Raw genomic sequence first — 17,686 nt, 5'->3', positions numbered from 1 at the left:
TAACATATTTTCGCCTCAAATCCACATTAGATCACAGTCCTAAGTTATCACAAACACTTCACAGACATTGATAAATAAACACTCAGTTCTTGTCATCTTTTTTTGATGAAAAAAAAACAAAGTAATGTCAATGTTCTAAATTAATGAATATAGGCTTTTCAATCATTTGAGCTAGAAATGTTAATGTTATACACACAGTTGTGTTAATTACAAAAATGAATCTGGGGATGACTGTTTTAGGGTTGACTGTATTAAGAGCTGTGACAACAAAAATAAGGTTGTAAGAAGCTATTATGGATGATAACTAATATATATATATACACTACCAGTCAAAAGTTTGGAAACCCATCGAATGGGCACCTTATGTACCTTATGTACATAACCCTGCCCGCTCGCGGATCTGTCCTCTGGTTTGTATTTCCACAGTATTAAAGGGATAGTTTACCCAAAAATGAAAATTTGATGTTTATCTGCTTACCCCCTGGGCATCAAAGATGTAGGTGACTTTGATTCCTCAGTAGAACACAAACGAAGATTTTTAACCAAATTAAACCCTGCGGCCCGTGACTAAACACTGAGGTCTTAAGACTCCAAACGGTTGGTCTGTGCAAGAAACTGAACAGTATTTATATCCTTTTTTTTACCTTTGATCCAACGCATTGTTCAACTGTCCTGAGCATGTGCTCTGACATAGTAGACACATGTGCGGAAGTGATTGTCGCATGTATACGTCACTCATTGTTTAAACCGGAAAGATTGTGGGTATGATGGCCAGTCAAAACGGTAATTACTTGTGCTTATCCTGATTGTTGTGCAACCGATTTAAAGCTAAAAAGTTACGTTTGCTTGTGGAAACTCATCCGGGAGTGTTGACTTTTCACCAACTCCCAACTTTTGAGCCTGATCGACTGAAGTTATGGTTGCTTGCTCTTCATCAAGCACCAGCTGTTGTGAATACACTCAGGACAGCTGGATGTTGCAGTGGATCTGAGGAAAAAAAAAAAAAAAAAAAAAAAAAATATATATATAAATTAGTGGTGGGCCGTTATCGGCGTTAACGTGCTGCGTTAACGTGAGACTCTTATCGGGCGATAAAAAAAATATCGCCGTTAATCTATTCTCAAAGTTGGGTTGGGAGCTGGGTCTAAACTACGCAAGATATGATGACTTTCACCTTGATATTTTAGCGCGGATGACGTATATCTAGTCGAATTGCACTGTAGGGGGCGAGAACGAGTCTTCAACTTCTGTGAAATTACCACATCAAATGAGACGTGCAAACATGGATGCAGCTATGAAGCCGCTTCAGGGCAGGTGCGTTGCTAGACCTTTTTTTACTGGGGCACGTGAGTTATAATTTACTTTGATAATCCCGAAATAAAGACATTAAACTATATGCAACAACTGAATTGACGCTTCTAAAAGCAACGCAGTTTAATGGAAGACTATGCACGCAGAAATCCATGCCCGTGCGCGTCTGTGTATTTAACGGCAACGCGCACGTCGTGCAGCCTTTTGCGCAGAAGTACTTGGTTACACAAGTTTGTATAGGTAATTATGTTGTAAATGCAATTGTCAAGCAGTTTGTGATGCATTTTGGAAACAGGAGATGAGCGCCTGATCTAATGCGCCACCTGGCCCGTTCACGAAGACTTACTTTTAGTCATTATTTGGGTAGCACACATATTCTGAATGCCTTCAGCAGAATTCAAATTAGCCATTTTAATCTAGATTAATCTAGATTAATTCCAAGATTTAATCTAGATTAATCTAGATTTAAAAAAATTAATCTATGCCCACCCCTAATATAAATACTCTTCAGTTTCTTGCGCAGACCGATTGTTTGGTGTCTTAAGATCTCAATATCGTCACGAGCCACAGGGTTTAATTTGGTTTTGACTCTCAAAGCGGTGGAGCTCATTGACTGAGATTATATGACTGACAGACTGCAACAGTTTGAGTTAAAAATCATCGTTTTTCTTGAAGTAATAATGTAAACATCCTTCTGGATTTAACAAATAAACAAAAAGTGATAACTCATCAGCTAAGCAAAAATGACTTGAAATTGTATTTAAATTTAATTTTATAAACTGTATTTTACATAAAGCTATCATTTTTAAATATATTTGTAAGTAAAAAATAACAGTATTTATTTTTTCTCAATAAGTTTTAGGTAACACTTTAAAGCTTTTCTATCTCATAAAACTATTGTTTAATAAATGGAAATAATCCTTAAAGGATAACTATTGCCAAAATGCAACCTGGGCTGTTTTTTTTTTTTTTTTTTTTTACTGTAAACGAGACAAACTTATATCTAAAAGCATAATTACAGCAAACGAGCCGGCTTTGAGATTGACCGTGATTTCATTTTGTGGTCAATTGCCGGGGAATGGGAGTGCTAGGTGCATTAATTTGAGTGCATCAAAATCGATATTTTTACAACACTAAGAAGGCTCGACACACCATGAAACTTTGCTCGAAGTATCGCCTGGGTCTCTTACACATGAACTCCAGCATTGAGAACATTGTTTGTGTACACAGAGTTTACTAAAAAGAAAGTTTTTGAACAACTCACTTCCACTGTTTGAGTTTCCGCTCGCGGCCGTCTTGCCAGTCAAGAAGTGTCGATCTCCGAATGCGAGGAGAGTAATGATGGATAGCTCCTAAAGCATATTTCCATATAAATGCACGGCTAATTCGTTGTTTTGTTGCAAGTGAAAAACAATATTAGCCTTCTAGTTGTAAAAAGAGCCTCATATAAGCCTAATATTTCATTCTATGGAGTCCATTCATTCGCATTCGGAGATCGACACTCCTTGACTGGCAAGATGGGAGACCCATGTGTAGAGACCCAGGCGATACTTCGAGCAAAGTTTAATGGTGTGTCGAGCCTTCTTAGTGTTGTAAAAATATTGATTTTTATGCGCTCAAAGTTATGCCCCTAGTATTCCCATTCACCGGTCATTGACCACAAAACTAAATCACGGTCAATCTCAAAAACGGCTCGTTTGTCGTAATTATGCTTTTAGTTATCCTTTAAATTTATTGTTGCTTAATTTCTAAAAATGAATATATATGTTTTTTTTGGTTTTTTTTCATTTTCAAAAAGTAACTACCTATTGTGCATAAATACAAAAAAAATAAATACAATAAAATAAAATAAAAATCCTTAATACCTTTTAGGGTGTGTTCATTCTTGTAGTTTGGTTTGTTTGGTTCATTTGGTCTGGGCCAAAAAGGAAACTGGTTACATTTAGTTCTGGTCTGCTTAGCATTAAAATTGGCATTTTTGACAGTGAACCTAAAGATAGTGAACCTAAATGCATAATGTGTAAGTTCTTGATGGATCTCACCGAACACCGCAAACAAAAGGTTTGCCCACTGCTCATTTTGTTTTGGATACACTGCTTGTTCCCTGCATGAAATCATGTTGCATAGCATTGCATCTTGTCATTACTTCCTTTTTGGCACCAGAGTTTACTCAAATGAACCACAATCGCACCAGAGTTTGTTTTAATTGAAGCACACATGATAAGTGTGAACACACCCTTGGTCTTATGACACTGCACTGATAATGTATGTCTGTCCTTGTGTACCCACAGACTCTCATTTACTGATGTATTTTGCAACATATATAATTGGACAGACACCTTTTCCAGAATTCACTGTTGTGGGAATGGTGGATGACATGCAAGTAAGGTACTATGACTCAGTGACCAAGAGAGCTGTAAGTCACTCTCAAAGTGATACCAAGCACTATGATGAAGAGCAAAATGATGACATGGTTATATTTCGTGATATGCATTACAACTTGAAAGATCGAGCGCATTATCTAAAGAACATCCTAAATCTCTCTGATGGTAAGTTCCCTGTCCTATGTCTATTTTGCATGTCTCTCTTGTTTAACGCACCTGATTCAAATCACCAGAATATTAGAAGAGAACTCAATGAATGAGCTGTGTTCTGATTTACATGGTGTTCACTGCTCTTTACTCCCTGTACACAAGAAATCGGCTAAAGTTTACTTCACTCAATAACATGAATTTGCACTGCACCATTGCCTGCAGTCTCTTCACGCACAGACAAATCTTACTCCAGAAGTGTATAATTGTTATGTTAACTGTAATCATGAAGGTTACATAGTAGTGATGTCTTATGCACTTTAATGCCCTTTGAATGGAAAATATACACTTCTTTCGAACTGAAATCATGATGGAATATCCTGTGTTGTCCACTTTGCAGAGCACTTAAAGGGGTCCAATTAGGGGCCGTTCACATATAGTGTCTTTTGCGCGCTCAAGTTCGTTATTTCAAATGTAGACTCGCGGTATACGTGCTCAAGCGACAAACTCGTTTTTTCCAGCGCATCGAGATAAAAACATCTCAACTTTTCAGAATGCCGCAAACGCACTGCAGGTCAACCAATCAGCTTCATCCTTTCCCTTAATAACATTGAAAGCACTGCCAAGTTGTAGAAATGGCTTATCATAGCTCTACAGGAATAATCATTTTTAAATAAATTTAATAGCAGGGCTATTGCCAGTGATTTTTAATGCTGGAAATCCATTTATCCTTTGCTGAAACTTACGTGGCTTCATGGAGAGTGCAGGTCATGGTTGCTTAGCAACGGCAGACGCCACAGGAGCGCAAGTTATAGAACCGTTTGGAATTAAAGAGAAAGCGGCGCACCTAGCATTTTTCACGCATTTTAGGAGCGACATGTGAACGGCCCCTTATTATTATTTTTTTTTTACTCTTTGAATTTTAGCCAGTGTGTGGTGTGTATGTTTGGGCACAAAAAACATCTACAAGTTACAAATCTCAAAGTCCATTCCAAAGGGAGTTTTTAAAAAACCCTTTTTCAAGAACTACAATGAATGGCTCCTTTGGACTACTGCGTTTGTTGTCTGGACGCTATGATGTCACAGCCAAAGTCTAAGTAGCAACATGGGCAAAACCAAAGAGCTGTCAAAAGACACAAGAGACAGAATTGTAGACCTTCACAAAGCTGGAAAGGGCTACGGGGCAATTGCCAAGCAGCTTGGTGAAAAAAGAACAACTGTTGGAGCAATTGTCAGAAAATGGAAGAGGCTAATGATGACTGTCAATGTCCCTCGGACTGGGGCCACACGGAAGATCTCTCCTCGTGGGGTATCAATGATGCTAAGAATGGTGAAGAATCAGCCCAGAACTACACGGGAGGAGCTGGTCAATGCCATGAAGAGAGCTGGGACCATCGTTTCCAAGGCTACTATCAGTAATACACAAGACGTCATGGTTTAAAATCTTGCATCGCATGGAAGGTTCCCCTGCTTAAGTCAGCCCATGTCCAGGCCTGTCTGAAGTTTGCCAGGGACCATCTGGATGATCCAGAGGAGTCATGGGAGAAAGTCCTGTGGTCAGATGAGAAGTAGAACTTTTTGTCTTAACTCCATTCGCCGTGTTTGGAGGAAGAAGAATGATGAGCAGGGGCGGCTGGCCCATGGTGGGCGATAGTGCATCGCCCTCCTTGAGCCACACGGAAAAAGAGAGGTGAAAAAGAGTCTTATTTCGCTGGTCCTAGTCTGTATATTACAGTACAATCAACAGCCTGAATGTCACTTTCCAACCTAAAACCCCGCCCCCTTGGGGCGATCTCAGTCAGATTGAAAATCGCCCCAGCCGGTCTCATAGAGTTATATTGTGAGATTTTTTTTTTCACATTTTGAACCCTACAATGCATTTCAATGGGCACCGGGAGGGCTCGCCCCAACGTGATTTCGTAATACGCACTGATGCGTGCTCGAAGATGTACAGCACGCACGCGTAGCGAGACGTCTGAATGCATTGGCCATTCTTTCAATGGAAAGGGAACTTGTGAGGAACATGCCTGATTTTAATGAGAAGGTAATTGATCACTTCGCCTGCTTAAAAGAGAGGCGAGCAAAATTTCAATACAAGTGACGTGTGTTATTAAATGGTGCATTGTTTATGTTATCACGGTCGTAGCCAGCTATGAGGTCACCGAGGTCTGGACTTCAGTCATTTTTTATATTCAAAAATAAAATGTCAAGCTCTTTGAATGATTATTTAGCCGTTTAAACCACCTCATATCACATAAGTGTTTGCAATTCATGTTGCTGCGAGAAGCTGCAGTGAACGGGGCTTGAGAACGCGTTGAGTGAGAGCGCGGGTGCAGCAGCCTCCGTTTGTTGCCAGATCCACCTATAATACGTGTTTTTTGACTCGTTTGTCCAATTTAGTGTGACACTTTGGGACTTTTATAAAGTGGAAAGTTGAACGTTAGTTTTATGCCAGTGTCATTATTTTAACGTTATTTTTATAACCCTCAGCTAAAAGAAAACCGAACTTTCCATGTAAAACATTATACTGAATAAAAAATCTTTCACAATCATCTACATGTCTGTCTATTTTGAAGTTGTATTCTTCAAATGTTGAATTTTAAATAGTTGTATTCATTGCTTATTGGCAGGCAAATTTATACTGAATATGTTCTGAAAAGATTTGAATAATTACAGTTTTAATATGAGAAATAAAGTATTTACTCTTAGAGGGCAAACTAGTTGATGACAATGTGTCTCTTGATGGCCATGGTGGAAGTGTTTCAGTGTATTTGAGACCATTGCGATAAATTTAATATAGCTATTCAAAATACAGTACAGTTTGTACAATTCATGCCTGATGTTGCCATCTAGGAACAGGGAAACCAAATCAAACAATGTAATGTAATGCTGTAAAGTTGGCTATCTGAATTTTATCATAATTTTACCCATTAAAGCGGTTATCTTTACCATCATCGGAACAGTTGCCCCCCCAGAGATATTTGTCAGGAGCCGCCACTGATGATGAGTATCATCGCAATAATATCATACCTACAGTGAAGCATGGGGCTGGAAGCATCATGCTCTGGGGGTTTTTCCTAATACAAATTTATGCTCTACTGGCCTGTATAGTGTTTCAGTTTCATTATCCAACCCCTGTATGTACATGTAGGGCCTCATTTCAAATGAATGTACATGTGTCATTCCACAGACCCATATTCACAGATCCACAGGTCAATTCACAGGCCTATAGTGAATAACAGTCTGATCAGTCTTTTCAGTTGTTAATTTATATTTCTCAGTGTTATAGCCTTCGCATGTTTTATATAATTATATTAGTGCATAATTAATACAGACCAGAGGTCACCAAACATGGTCCTGGAGGGCCGGTGTCCTGCAGAGCTGGTTTAGATGTGGAGCTAAACTCTTAGAGCTAAACTCCTCTGATATAGACACATGATACAAAAATGTTGTTGTGTTTGGAAATTGGTTCTTACATAATTACTTACATAATAGGACCACAAAAGCAGTTAAATAAACTGTCTTTCTCTCTATTTGAAGGTGTACATGTACATCAGAGGCTTGCTGGATGTGAATTGTTGGACAATGACAAACCGGGTCTAATTTACTCATGGGATGCATTCAACGGTCAAATTAAAGAGTGGTGTACCTTCGACGCAGAGACAAAAGCATTCCAGATTAACTTGTCATTAATACGTACATGGGACCAGCAAAAAAGGATTTATGTAAATTTTCTGTATGACAATGTTTATTATCCTGTTTGCCTGAAAATCTTGAGGAGGAACTTATACATGAAGAATAGCAGCATTCTGCGAAAAGGTAGAAATAACTTGTCTGATTAAGTACAGTACAAGATGTGTATTAGATTACAGCACATTATTTTTAGAGTAAGGCATAAAGTAACATGATGGAGGCAATGTCTGCCCGATACTGCCTATCACCATGTTCACATTTGGTCCACAAATACACAAACTGATTGACTAATTGTTATTATTATAAAAAAAAAATAATAATAATAAAAATGAGAGAGTGAGTCTCTTCTTCTTAAGAGATTATTAAGAGAAAATTATGAAGAATTTCCTCTAGACACTCCTCTAGCCAAAAATTCGGAGGAAGCAACACCCCTAATAGAGTGTGCCCAGAAAACCTTCACTGGACCAGGAGTAAAATCCATACAAGAAGACCTTACTGACAATGGTCTGCGCTTCAGACCATGTGCTTAGATCATTAAAATAGGGCCCATAGCTATACACTCTTAAAAATAGAGGTGCTTCACGATGCCATAGAAGAACCTTTTTTGTCTAAATGGTTCTATAAAGAACCTTTAACATCTGAAGAACCTTTCTGTATCACAAAAGGTTCTTGGTAATGAAACAAGATTCTTCAGATTATAAAAAGGTAAGAAAGAGATGGTTCTTTAAAAAACCTTTGACTGAATGGTTCTTTGTGGAACTAAAAATGGTTCTATGGCATTTCTGTGAAGAATCTTTGAAAGCACCTTTATTGTAAGAGTGTAGTAACAAAACCTGACACCAACCTCAGATGTGATCTCTTTCTTCTGTCTTTTTGAGACATGCCAAATCAAAATTATTAAATAGATCATCTTGTCATCTTGCCATTTAAATTATGGTTAGCAATAGCATACATTAATATTTGATGCGATTAATTTAACATTTTATTCTATCCCTTTTTCAAGTGAAACCTAGAGTCAGACTCCTCAAAAAGGTGCTTACAGCATCTCATGAGGTTCAAATCACCTGCCTGGTGACTGGTTTTTATCCCCGCCACATTAACCTGACTCTGTTCAGAGACGGACAACCTGCTGTAGATGGAAAAATCATAGGAGGTGACCTTCTGCCCAATGGAGATGGAACGTTCCAGATAAGGAAGAGCTTGGTGGTCAATGTTAAGGAACTACATGACAGGCATAATTACAGCTGGGCAATAAATCACCTGAGTCTGGACAACACACTGGATATTACGTTTGGTAAAAAAAAAAAAAAAAAAAAGCATTCAGTCAGGTCTTACGAGGCTCAGCTTTCTGTACAGCAAAGTTCTTTTTTTAATCTCAGTGACTGATTAATCTCTCTGTTTTAGATCTGGAAGAAACTGACCTGGAATTGTTCACTATGTCTGTGGTTACCTGTTTGGCGGTGTTTATATGCGTGTCTCTTATAATAACTTTACTGATCATATTGAAGAGGAAGAGCAATGCTGCTGGTAAATTTTGCTTTGGTTGAATTAAATGTTCAGTCTTTGTCAAATTCTGCCAGTTTTTAAAGTGAGATTTTTACATTGAAAATTTGGTTAATAAATAATAAGATATGAAATTCTGTGAAAGATGTAAATTCTGTCTTACTCAGGACCAGACTCCAGAACGTCAGAGAGTGATTACTCACCTACTCCAAGTGAGTATACATTACATTCACACCAATACAACTACAAATCCAAAATACTTGTCTATCTTATATTCTAAATGTATGATGTCACTCTTTTTCAGCGCAGGATACATAAAAACTGGCCTACATATGGCTTCAAATTCAAAAGTACTTAACATTTTGGAAAATGTAAACAAATATATAAAAACACAGGTATTTATTATGTTTCCTCTTAACCACTAGATGGCATAAAACCTCACTACAGCACTGTCCTAATCATTTATATTTCACTATACACCATGCAGGAAATTTGGGCCTGTCCCAATACCTACACATGTGTGTCCTGACTGTTGATTTATTTACAATACATACTTTCAGTATTTGACCCAAGTGTCCAAATGGGTGTAAAGACCACAAGTGTGTGTAGAACATTGGATTTTGATCTATATTTTTATCTGCAATCCTTCGCAAATATGGTTTAATTACAAGTTTAATCATTGTGGTGTTTTTTTGTTTACTTTGATACTGAATATATGTGACCCTGGACCACAAAACCAGTCATAAGGTTAAATTTGACAAAACTGAGATTTATACATCATATGAAAGCTTAATAAATAAGCTTTCTATTGATGTATGGTTTGTTAGGATAGGACAATATTTGACCGAGATACATCTATTTGAAAATCTGGAATCTGAGGGTGGAAAAAAAATCAAAATACTGAGAAAATCACCTTTAAAGTTGTCCAAATTAGGTTCTTAACAATGCATATTACTAATCAAAAATTACATTTTGATATATTTACAGTAGGAATTTTACAAAAAATCTTCATGGAACATGATCTTTACTTAATTTCCTAATGATTTTTGGCATAAAAGAAAAATCAAAAATTTTGACCCATGCAATGTATTTTTGGCTATTGCTACAAATATACCCCAGCGACTTAAGACTGGTTTTGTGGTCCAGGGTCACATATTATTATAACAATTATTTTATTGTTTAAACCTATTCTAACTAAAGACAATTGAAGGGAAATACCTTGTTACTTTGTTATTTGTTCACACATTATCAAATTCTCTATTTAAAAGCTAAATGTGACATTTAATTATAATGTAAAGTATTGTAAAGTATTAAAACGAAGTATTAAATAAAGTTTTAAGTTTAGGCCTCTTGAAAAACTATAATACTCATTTTAGAAATTACAAATAGAGTATCGACAGGGACAGACACATTACTAAATACTCAGTATTACTAAGTTCATTTAGGTTTAGGACTTAGGTTTATAATGTGACAATTGTAAAGTATTAAAATAAATTATTAAATAAAAGTTTTTTTAAGGTTTAGGCCTCTTGAAAAAACTATAATTACTCATTTTATCCACATAAATTAGAAATAGTGTATTGATAGAGACAGACACATTATCAAATACTCTATTTAAAAGCTAAATGTGACATTTATCTTAATGGCAATATTGTAGAGTATTAAATAAAGTGTTTAAATTTAGGCCTTTTGAATAATTATAATTACTAATTTTATCCACATAAATTAGAAATAGAGTATAGACAGAAAAAAAACACATTACCAAATTGAAATACTCTATTTAAAAGCTACGTGTGACATTAATTATAATGTCAATATTGTTAAGTATTAAAATAAAGTGTTTAAATTTAGGCCTCTTGAATAACTATAATTACTCATTTTCTCCACAGAGATTAGAAAAAAGTCAATTTACCAGAGGCATCAATATTAGTATCAATGGAATTAGTTAAAGATGCCATTAAACAAATATTTAAAATCTAAAATATTTTAAATGCTGTCTTTTTTCACATTATTTATAAGATTAAATGACAAAGTATATTTATAATTAAATTAGTATTATATTCAATCAACTGGCCTAGAATTTTGTAATAAAACTTTATATATATTATTTAAAGTTTTATTACAAAAGTCTAGGCCAGTTGATTGATTAAAATAATAATACTAATTTAATTAATAATTTTAATATATATATATATATATATATATATATATATATATATATATATATAATATTATAACCTATAATGATAGGTTTAGGCATAATCACGCTTCCTATAACCATCAATAAGTTTCTTACACCTCTCACCCAGAATTTTGGACCACTCTTCCTTTGCAAACTGCTCCAGGTCTCATATTGGAAGGGCGCCTTTTCCCAACAGCAATTTTAAGATCTCTCCACAGGTGTTCAATGGGATTTAGATCTGGATTCATTGCTGGCCACTTCAGAACTCTCCAGCGCTTTGTTGCCATCCATTTCTGGGTGCTTTTTGAAGTATGTTTGGGGTCATTGTCCTGCTGGAAGACCCAAGATCTCGGACGCAAACCCAGCTTTCTGACACTGGGCCCTACACTGCGACCCAAAATCCTTTGGTAATCCTCAGATTTCATGATGCCTTGCACACAGTCAAGGCACCCAGTGCCAGAGGCAGCAAAACAACCCCAAAACATCTTTGAACCTCCACCATATTTGACCGTAGGTACTGTGCTCTTTTCTTTGTAGGCCTCATTCCGTTTTCGGTAAACAGTAGAATGATGTGGTTTACCAAAAAGCTCAGTCTCATCTGCCCACAAGACGTTCTCCCAGAAGGATTTTGGCTTATTCAAGTACATTTTGGCAAACTGTAGTCTTGCTTTTTTATGTCTCGGTGTCAGCAGTGGGGTCCTCCTGGGTCTCCTGCCATAGCGTTTCATTTCATTTAAATGTCGACGGATAGTTCGCGCTGACACTGATGCTCCCTGAGCCTGCAGGACAGCTTGAATTTCTTTGGAACTTGTTTGGGGCTGCTTATCCACCATCCAGACTATCCTGCGTTGCAACCTTTCATCAATTTTTCTCTTCCGTCCACGCCCAGGGAGATTAGCTACAGTGCCATAGGTTGCAAACTTCTTGATAATGTTGCGCACTGTGGACAAAGGCAAATCTAGATCTCTGAAGATGGACTTGTAACCTTGAGATTGTTGATATTTTTCCACAATTTTGGTTCTCAAGTCCTCAGACAGTTCTCTTCTCCTCTTTCTGTTGTCCATGCTTAGTGTGGCACACACATACACACAATGCAAAGACGAAGTGAACTTCTCTCCTTTTTATCTGCTTTCAGTCGTGATTTTTATATTGCCCACACCTGTTACTTTCCCCAGGTGAATTTAAAGGAGCATCACATACTTGAAACAATCTTATTTATCCACAATTTTGAAAGGGTGCCAATAATTTTGTGTGACATTATGTCAAATTTGCTTTTTTCCTCCCTTTTTTGTTTTGTTCCAATACACACAAAGGGAATAAACATGTGTATAGCAAAATATGTGTTAATGCAATACTTTTCTTTGAGAAATACTTGATTTTCTGGAAATTTTTCAGGGGTGCCAACAATTTTGGCCATGACTGTATATATATATATATATATATATATATATATATATATATATAGGGCTGTCAAAATTAACGCGTTAATAGCGCGTTAACGCAAATTCATTTTAACGGCACTAATTTTATTAACGCGCGATTAACGCAGCGCGCATTTTCTGTTTGACCCACTACGTAGCCCATAGTTAAAGAAATGGATGCACAGTGTTGCCAACCTAGCGAAAAGTGTCTAGCAACAATACATAAACACATAATTGGACAAACCTAATATAGTCTCTCCGGTTTTACTGAACGAGCGCGAGGTCTCCCAATGCGCGCGCACCTCCCTCTCATTATATCTGCGTCTGCTCTGTTCAGCGAGCGGCAGTGGAGCAGCGCTTTCAGTTAAAACAGATGTTATGTTCATTCCAGTGCGTGAAGTGGGCCAGTACGCAGGCACTTCTGTATTTTATCCTTTTGCGTACTTGCACTTTTTCATGCGTACCGGCACTTCTGGCATATTTAATGAATGCAAGCAGAGTCGGTGTACGTTAGGATTGGTGCTGTGGAGTTGATGCGTAAAGCCACATACGAGTATGCACGCGAAAACGCCGTATTATATGCACGTCAAACACATGCATAATTGCATATCATATGCACGCCAAAGTTAATTTCAGCTTATAAATAGCACGCCAAATAGAAACAGAAAGTCGTGCTAGTGCGCATTTTCATGAGACCAGGCTCTCCAATCAGTACATTATAACCAAAACAATACATTAAAAAAAGAAGCAGGTTTTTGCGATCACATAACTTTAAATGAGTAAACTCCTAAAAAGTCAAAGGATCCTGAAGGAATTCAGACAGGAAGTTAAAAACAACGATAATAATGCAGGGAGTGACTTATGTCCACATGCCGGTAAATGATTCTTTTCAGTGATTGAATCATGATCATAATGCAGGATTTTTTTTTTCAGTTATTATTTCATATTACTTTGGTTGTCTGATAACAAAAATACTTAATCAAAACAATGGAAACAGTTTTGTTGAGAACTTGGCTGCATCAGATTACAGTATGTGGGCACCGAGAGGCAAAGAAATGTAATAATAAATGTAGATTTTGCTTGTTCAGAAGAAGTGAAGCTGCCCTGTCCGGCAAATAATATAAACAAGCTTGTGGAAGTAAATTGCTCAGTGCAAAGAAAGAGAAGTAATGGGAACCTGGTGTTTCTATGTTCTTTTTTTCCATGTGTCTAATAGACATGAACAAGTTATTTGAAAAAACATCTATGACATTTGAAACAAGTTAGTCTTCATGTCGAGTATGGTTTCACTGATAATAAACACATATTTGCTTAAAGCATCCATATTTGTCCATGCCAATGTTGATTAGAGTATTAAAAACTTTAAAAAGTATTAATTTAAGGTACATTTAGAACAGATAAAAATGTGCGATTAATCGCGAGTTAACTCATGACAACCATGCGATTAATCACGATTAAAAATTTTAATCGATTGACAGCCCTAATATATATATATATATATATATATATATATATATATATATATATATATATATATATATAAATTAAAATGTTATTCTATTTTTACATTTAAATATTTGTTTATACATTTTAAAGTCCCACTACATATATTTCCAATCTGAATGATAGCATTGTTTGGTCTTTTGTGGGACTAATTTCAAAAGTTACTATTATCTGCCTTTTTTTAAATATTGTGTTACACTACCTCCTCCTCCTGAGTGATATTCTCATCCCTTCCTTCAGCTCTTCCTAAACCATTCATGTTTCAAGAGCTCATCTAAAGTCTTGCTGTTTCTCTTGCACTGGTTTAGCAGATCACAGCATTCTGTACAAGTTTTCAAGACGGTTAGTCATGTACTGCATGGTATTTATGATAATGTGGCACATCAATGTTATCATATATGTTCCGAAATGTCTATGTGGTAATTTATAGATAGCATACTGTGACAATACTTTGACTTATGTACTACACTTTTCAGTTCATCACTAAGATTTTAGACATTCTGTCTGACACTTTTCTCATTTATATTTAAAGGAACACTCCACTTTTTGGGGGGAACAGGCTTATTCTCCAACTCCCCCCGAGTTAATAAGTTGAGTTTTACCGTTTTGAAATCCATTCAGCCATTCTCCTGTTCTGGCGATATCATTTTTAGCATAGATCATTGAATCCTATTAGACCAATAGCATCGCATTCAAAAATGACCAACGAGTTTCGATATTTGTCCTATTTAAAACTTGACTCTTCTGCAGTTATATCGTGTACTAATACCGGCGGAAAATGTAAAGCTGTGATTTTCTAGGTCGATAAGATTAGGAACTACACTCCCACTCCGGCGTAATAGTCAAGGAAGTTTGCTGCCGTAATATGGACGCAGCAGGCGGAGTAATATCACACAGCGCCTGAAATTAGTTCCCAGCTAGGTTAGCATTTGCACATATGCTGCATGATATTACTGCACCTGTTTCAGCCATGTTACAGCAACAAACTTCCTTGACTATTATGCCGGAAGCTTTACATTTTCCACTGGTATTAGTACACGATATTACTACAGAAGAATCAATTTTTAAATAAGACAAACATCGAAACTCGTTGGTAATTTTTGAACGCGATGCTATTGGTCTAATAGGATTCAATGATCTATGCTAAGCTATGCTAAAAGCGATATCGCCAGAACAGGAAAACGACTGAATGGATTTTAAAATGGTAAAACTCAACTTATTAACTCGGGGGGAGTTGGAGAATAAGCCTATTTCCAAAAAAAAGTGGAGTATTCCTTTAAGCTGGTGAGAACTCCTTAAGATTGTGCTGTGGCTGAGTGTGTTTAACAGTGTACAGTGTTTCCCACAGGTTTGAAGGCAATGTGTGGTGGTTAGCCCGAGGGCGGGGGGGGGGGGGTTAATAATTAGTTAAACAGAACTTTATTACATTAATTTAACACCATATACAAGGGCACCTTATTTTGCGACATATTATTGATATTTAACAAATCTATTTCTTTCTCTCCCTGACCTTGATTTTCTGCTTGACCTCGACAACCCAACTAGGCTAGCCTACATTTTACCGCAAATTTGCGACTAGTTAACTTTCTAAAGAAGGCGCAATCGCGTTTGCTAAGGGTCGGGACTTACAGTAACATCAACACACTGAAACTATTGTATTCAGAATATAAAATATTTTATAGCACTTTTTAATCTGTGATTGTGTGTTAAAAGTGTTCACGAGATACCAACCTTTCGCCAGCTGTCTTCTCTCCACAGATGATCCAGACAGATGTGGTGTGCACGGAGGGGAGGGGCTGTGTGCGTGTGTGTGTGTGTGTTTGAGGGAGAGACGTGTGAGTGACAGAGAGATGAAGAGAGAGTATGGAAAGGAAATGCAGTTGAACGAATTCGCTGCATGTTTTAAATAGCGTACAAAAGAATAACGAAACGCAATATGTGACGGTCGGTATTGATTTATTTTATTTTTTTTGGTCTGTGTTGAATCTGTGGCGGTCGGAATTTAATCTGTGGCGCACTGCCACAAATTCGTCTATGTGTGGGAAACACTGGTGTAACTGTAATTGTGTGTTGTCTTCTTACCACTGGATAAACTGGATGAGGGGATCATCTGCACATCAACAAAGCTGATTCCATTCACCATTCTGAAGAGCAAAACGCCCAAAGATTTGACCGTAGCTTTGACTGCTGGGCACTCTTTGTACTCTGTTCATGTAGGCAAGAGATTTCAGAGCTAAGCATCATTTAGGTTAATCTGCAAGCTAATAGTCTATTTTTGGATAACATTAGAGAAAATAGAGCTAAATGCCCTAAAAAGTACACTTACCTTCACACTCAGAAGTTTCGAAGAGGTTGCCACAGCCAAAGTCTATTAATTTGAGCTGCAGTGTCTCTGTGTTGACCAGGATGTTGTCCGACTTGATGTCACGGTGAAAGACGCCCCGGTCAAGACAGTGTTTGGCTGCGAGCACCACTTGGCGCATTAAGCCACGTGCCATGGCTTCTTCTAGGTAACCTCCGTTGCGCAGGGTGAAGCTAAGCAATGTCTCACATGGATGTGGATACTCCATAATCAAGATGTACCGATAATACTGCTCAAACCACTCATACATTTGGACGATGTAGGGGCTTTTAGGAGGCCTTTGCACCACCAGATTTAGAGCTACTTCCACAAGCAGAGGCTTGGTACAACCAGGCTAGAGAAAAATGATGAGCAAAGAGTTAGTTATAATCTTTTGCTACCATGTGTCATGTGTATTTAGTTTTAAACAGTAGGGTATACGTCTGAGATCACTAGTATAAATGCTTCCATTTGGCATTCATTTCTAATTTAAAACAAAATCTTATTTGAAATGAACAGATTAGGAATTAAAAAGTAAAATCTGACCTTTTGAACGAAGTAATTATCACGGTCAATGCCTCAAAAGTTCTTATTTTATTAATGAGACATTATTATTTTTAGACAATTATACCTTAAGTAGCACAGGTATATTAGTAGCAATAGCCAAAAAATACAATGTATGGGTCAAAATGATATTTTTTTGTTTTATGACAAAAATCATTAGGATATTTAGTAAAGATCATATTCCATGAAGATATTTAGTAAATTTCCTACTGTAAATATACCAAAATTTATTTTTTTATATGTAATATGCATTGCTAAGAATCTAATTTGGACAACTTTAAAGGCGATTTTCTCAATATTTAGATTTTTTTGCACCCTCAGATTCTAGATTATCAAATAGTTTCTCAGCCAAATGTTGTCCTATCCTAACAAACCATCCATCAATGGAAGCTTATTTATTCAACTTTCAAAATTGACCCTTATGACTGGTTTTGTGGTCCAGGGTCAAATATAATTATTAAATTTTATATCATATTTATTTTTAGTTTTACAAAATAACTGTCTTTTACTTTAGACTTAAAAATTTAACTTCTTGTTCATTCAAATGGTTCAGATCCTCAACATGATGTCAGACTTTTGGACCCACCTGTACATTATATTTAATTCTATATACATATATTTTTAATAACTTGCTCAC

General features: G+C 36.7%; 1 protein-coding gene across 1 annotated transcript; it reads left to right on the top strand.

The window, feature by feature from the left end:
- The first annotated feature begins 3,616 nt into the window (after window positions 1-3,616).
- On the top strand, window positions 3,617-9,356 carry LOC141343283 (DLA class I histocompatibility antigen, A9/A9 alpha chain-like). Its single transcript, XM_073847878.1, has 6 exons — window positions 3,617-3,860; window positions 7,383-7,661; window positions 8,539-8,829; window positions 8,940-9,062; window positions 9,206-9,250; window positions 9,343-9,356. The coding sequence occupies exons 1-6, from the start codon at window positions 3,617-3,619 to the stop codon at window positions 9,354-9,356; spliced, it is 996 nt and encodes a 331-aa protein (XP_073703979.1).
- The last annotated feature ends 8,330 nt before the right edge of the window (window positions 9,357-17,686 follow it).

The sequence above is a fragment of the Garra rufa genome, chromosome 9 (genome assembly GCF_049309525.1).
Source record: "Garra rufa chromosome 9, GarRuf1.0, whole genome shotgun sequence".
Taxonomy (NCBI): Eukaryota; Metazoa; Chordata; class Actinopteri; order Cypriniformes; family Cyprinidae; genus Garra; species Garra rufa.
Note: the sequence above shows the minus strand (reverse complement) of the source record. Positions and strands in the feature narration are given on the sequence as shown.

What these genes read in the sequence shown, in the direction of transcription:
- LOC141343283 (XM_073847878.1), top strand. Translation starts at nt 3,617, where the DNA reads ATGTATTTTGCAACATATATAATTGGACAGACACCTTTTCCAGAATTC. An exon ending in TAGCAGCATTCTGCGAAAAG is followed by an intron (nt 7,662 to 8,538) that starts GTAGAAATAACT and finishes CCCTTTTTCAAG; the next exon opens with TGAAACCTAGAGTCAGACTC. An exon ending in CACACTGGATATTACGTTTG is followed by an intron (nt 8,830 to 8,939) that starts GTAAAAAAAAAA and finishes TCTCTGTTTTAG; the next exon opens with ATCTGGAAGAAACTGACCTG.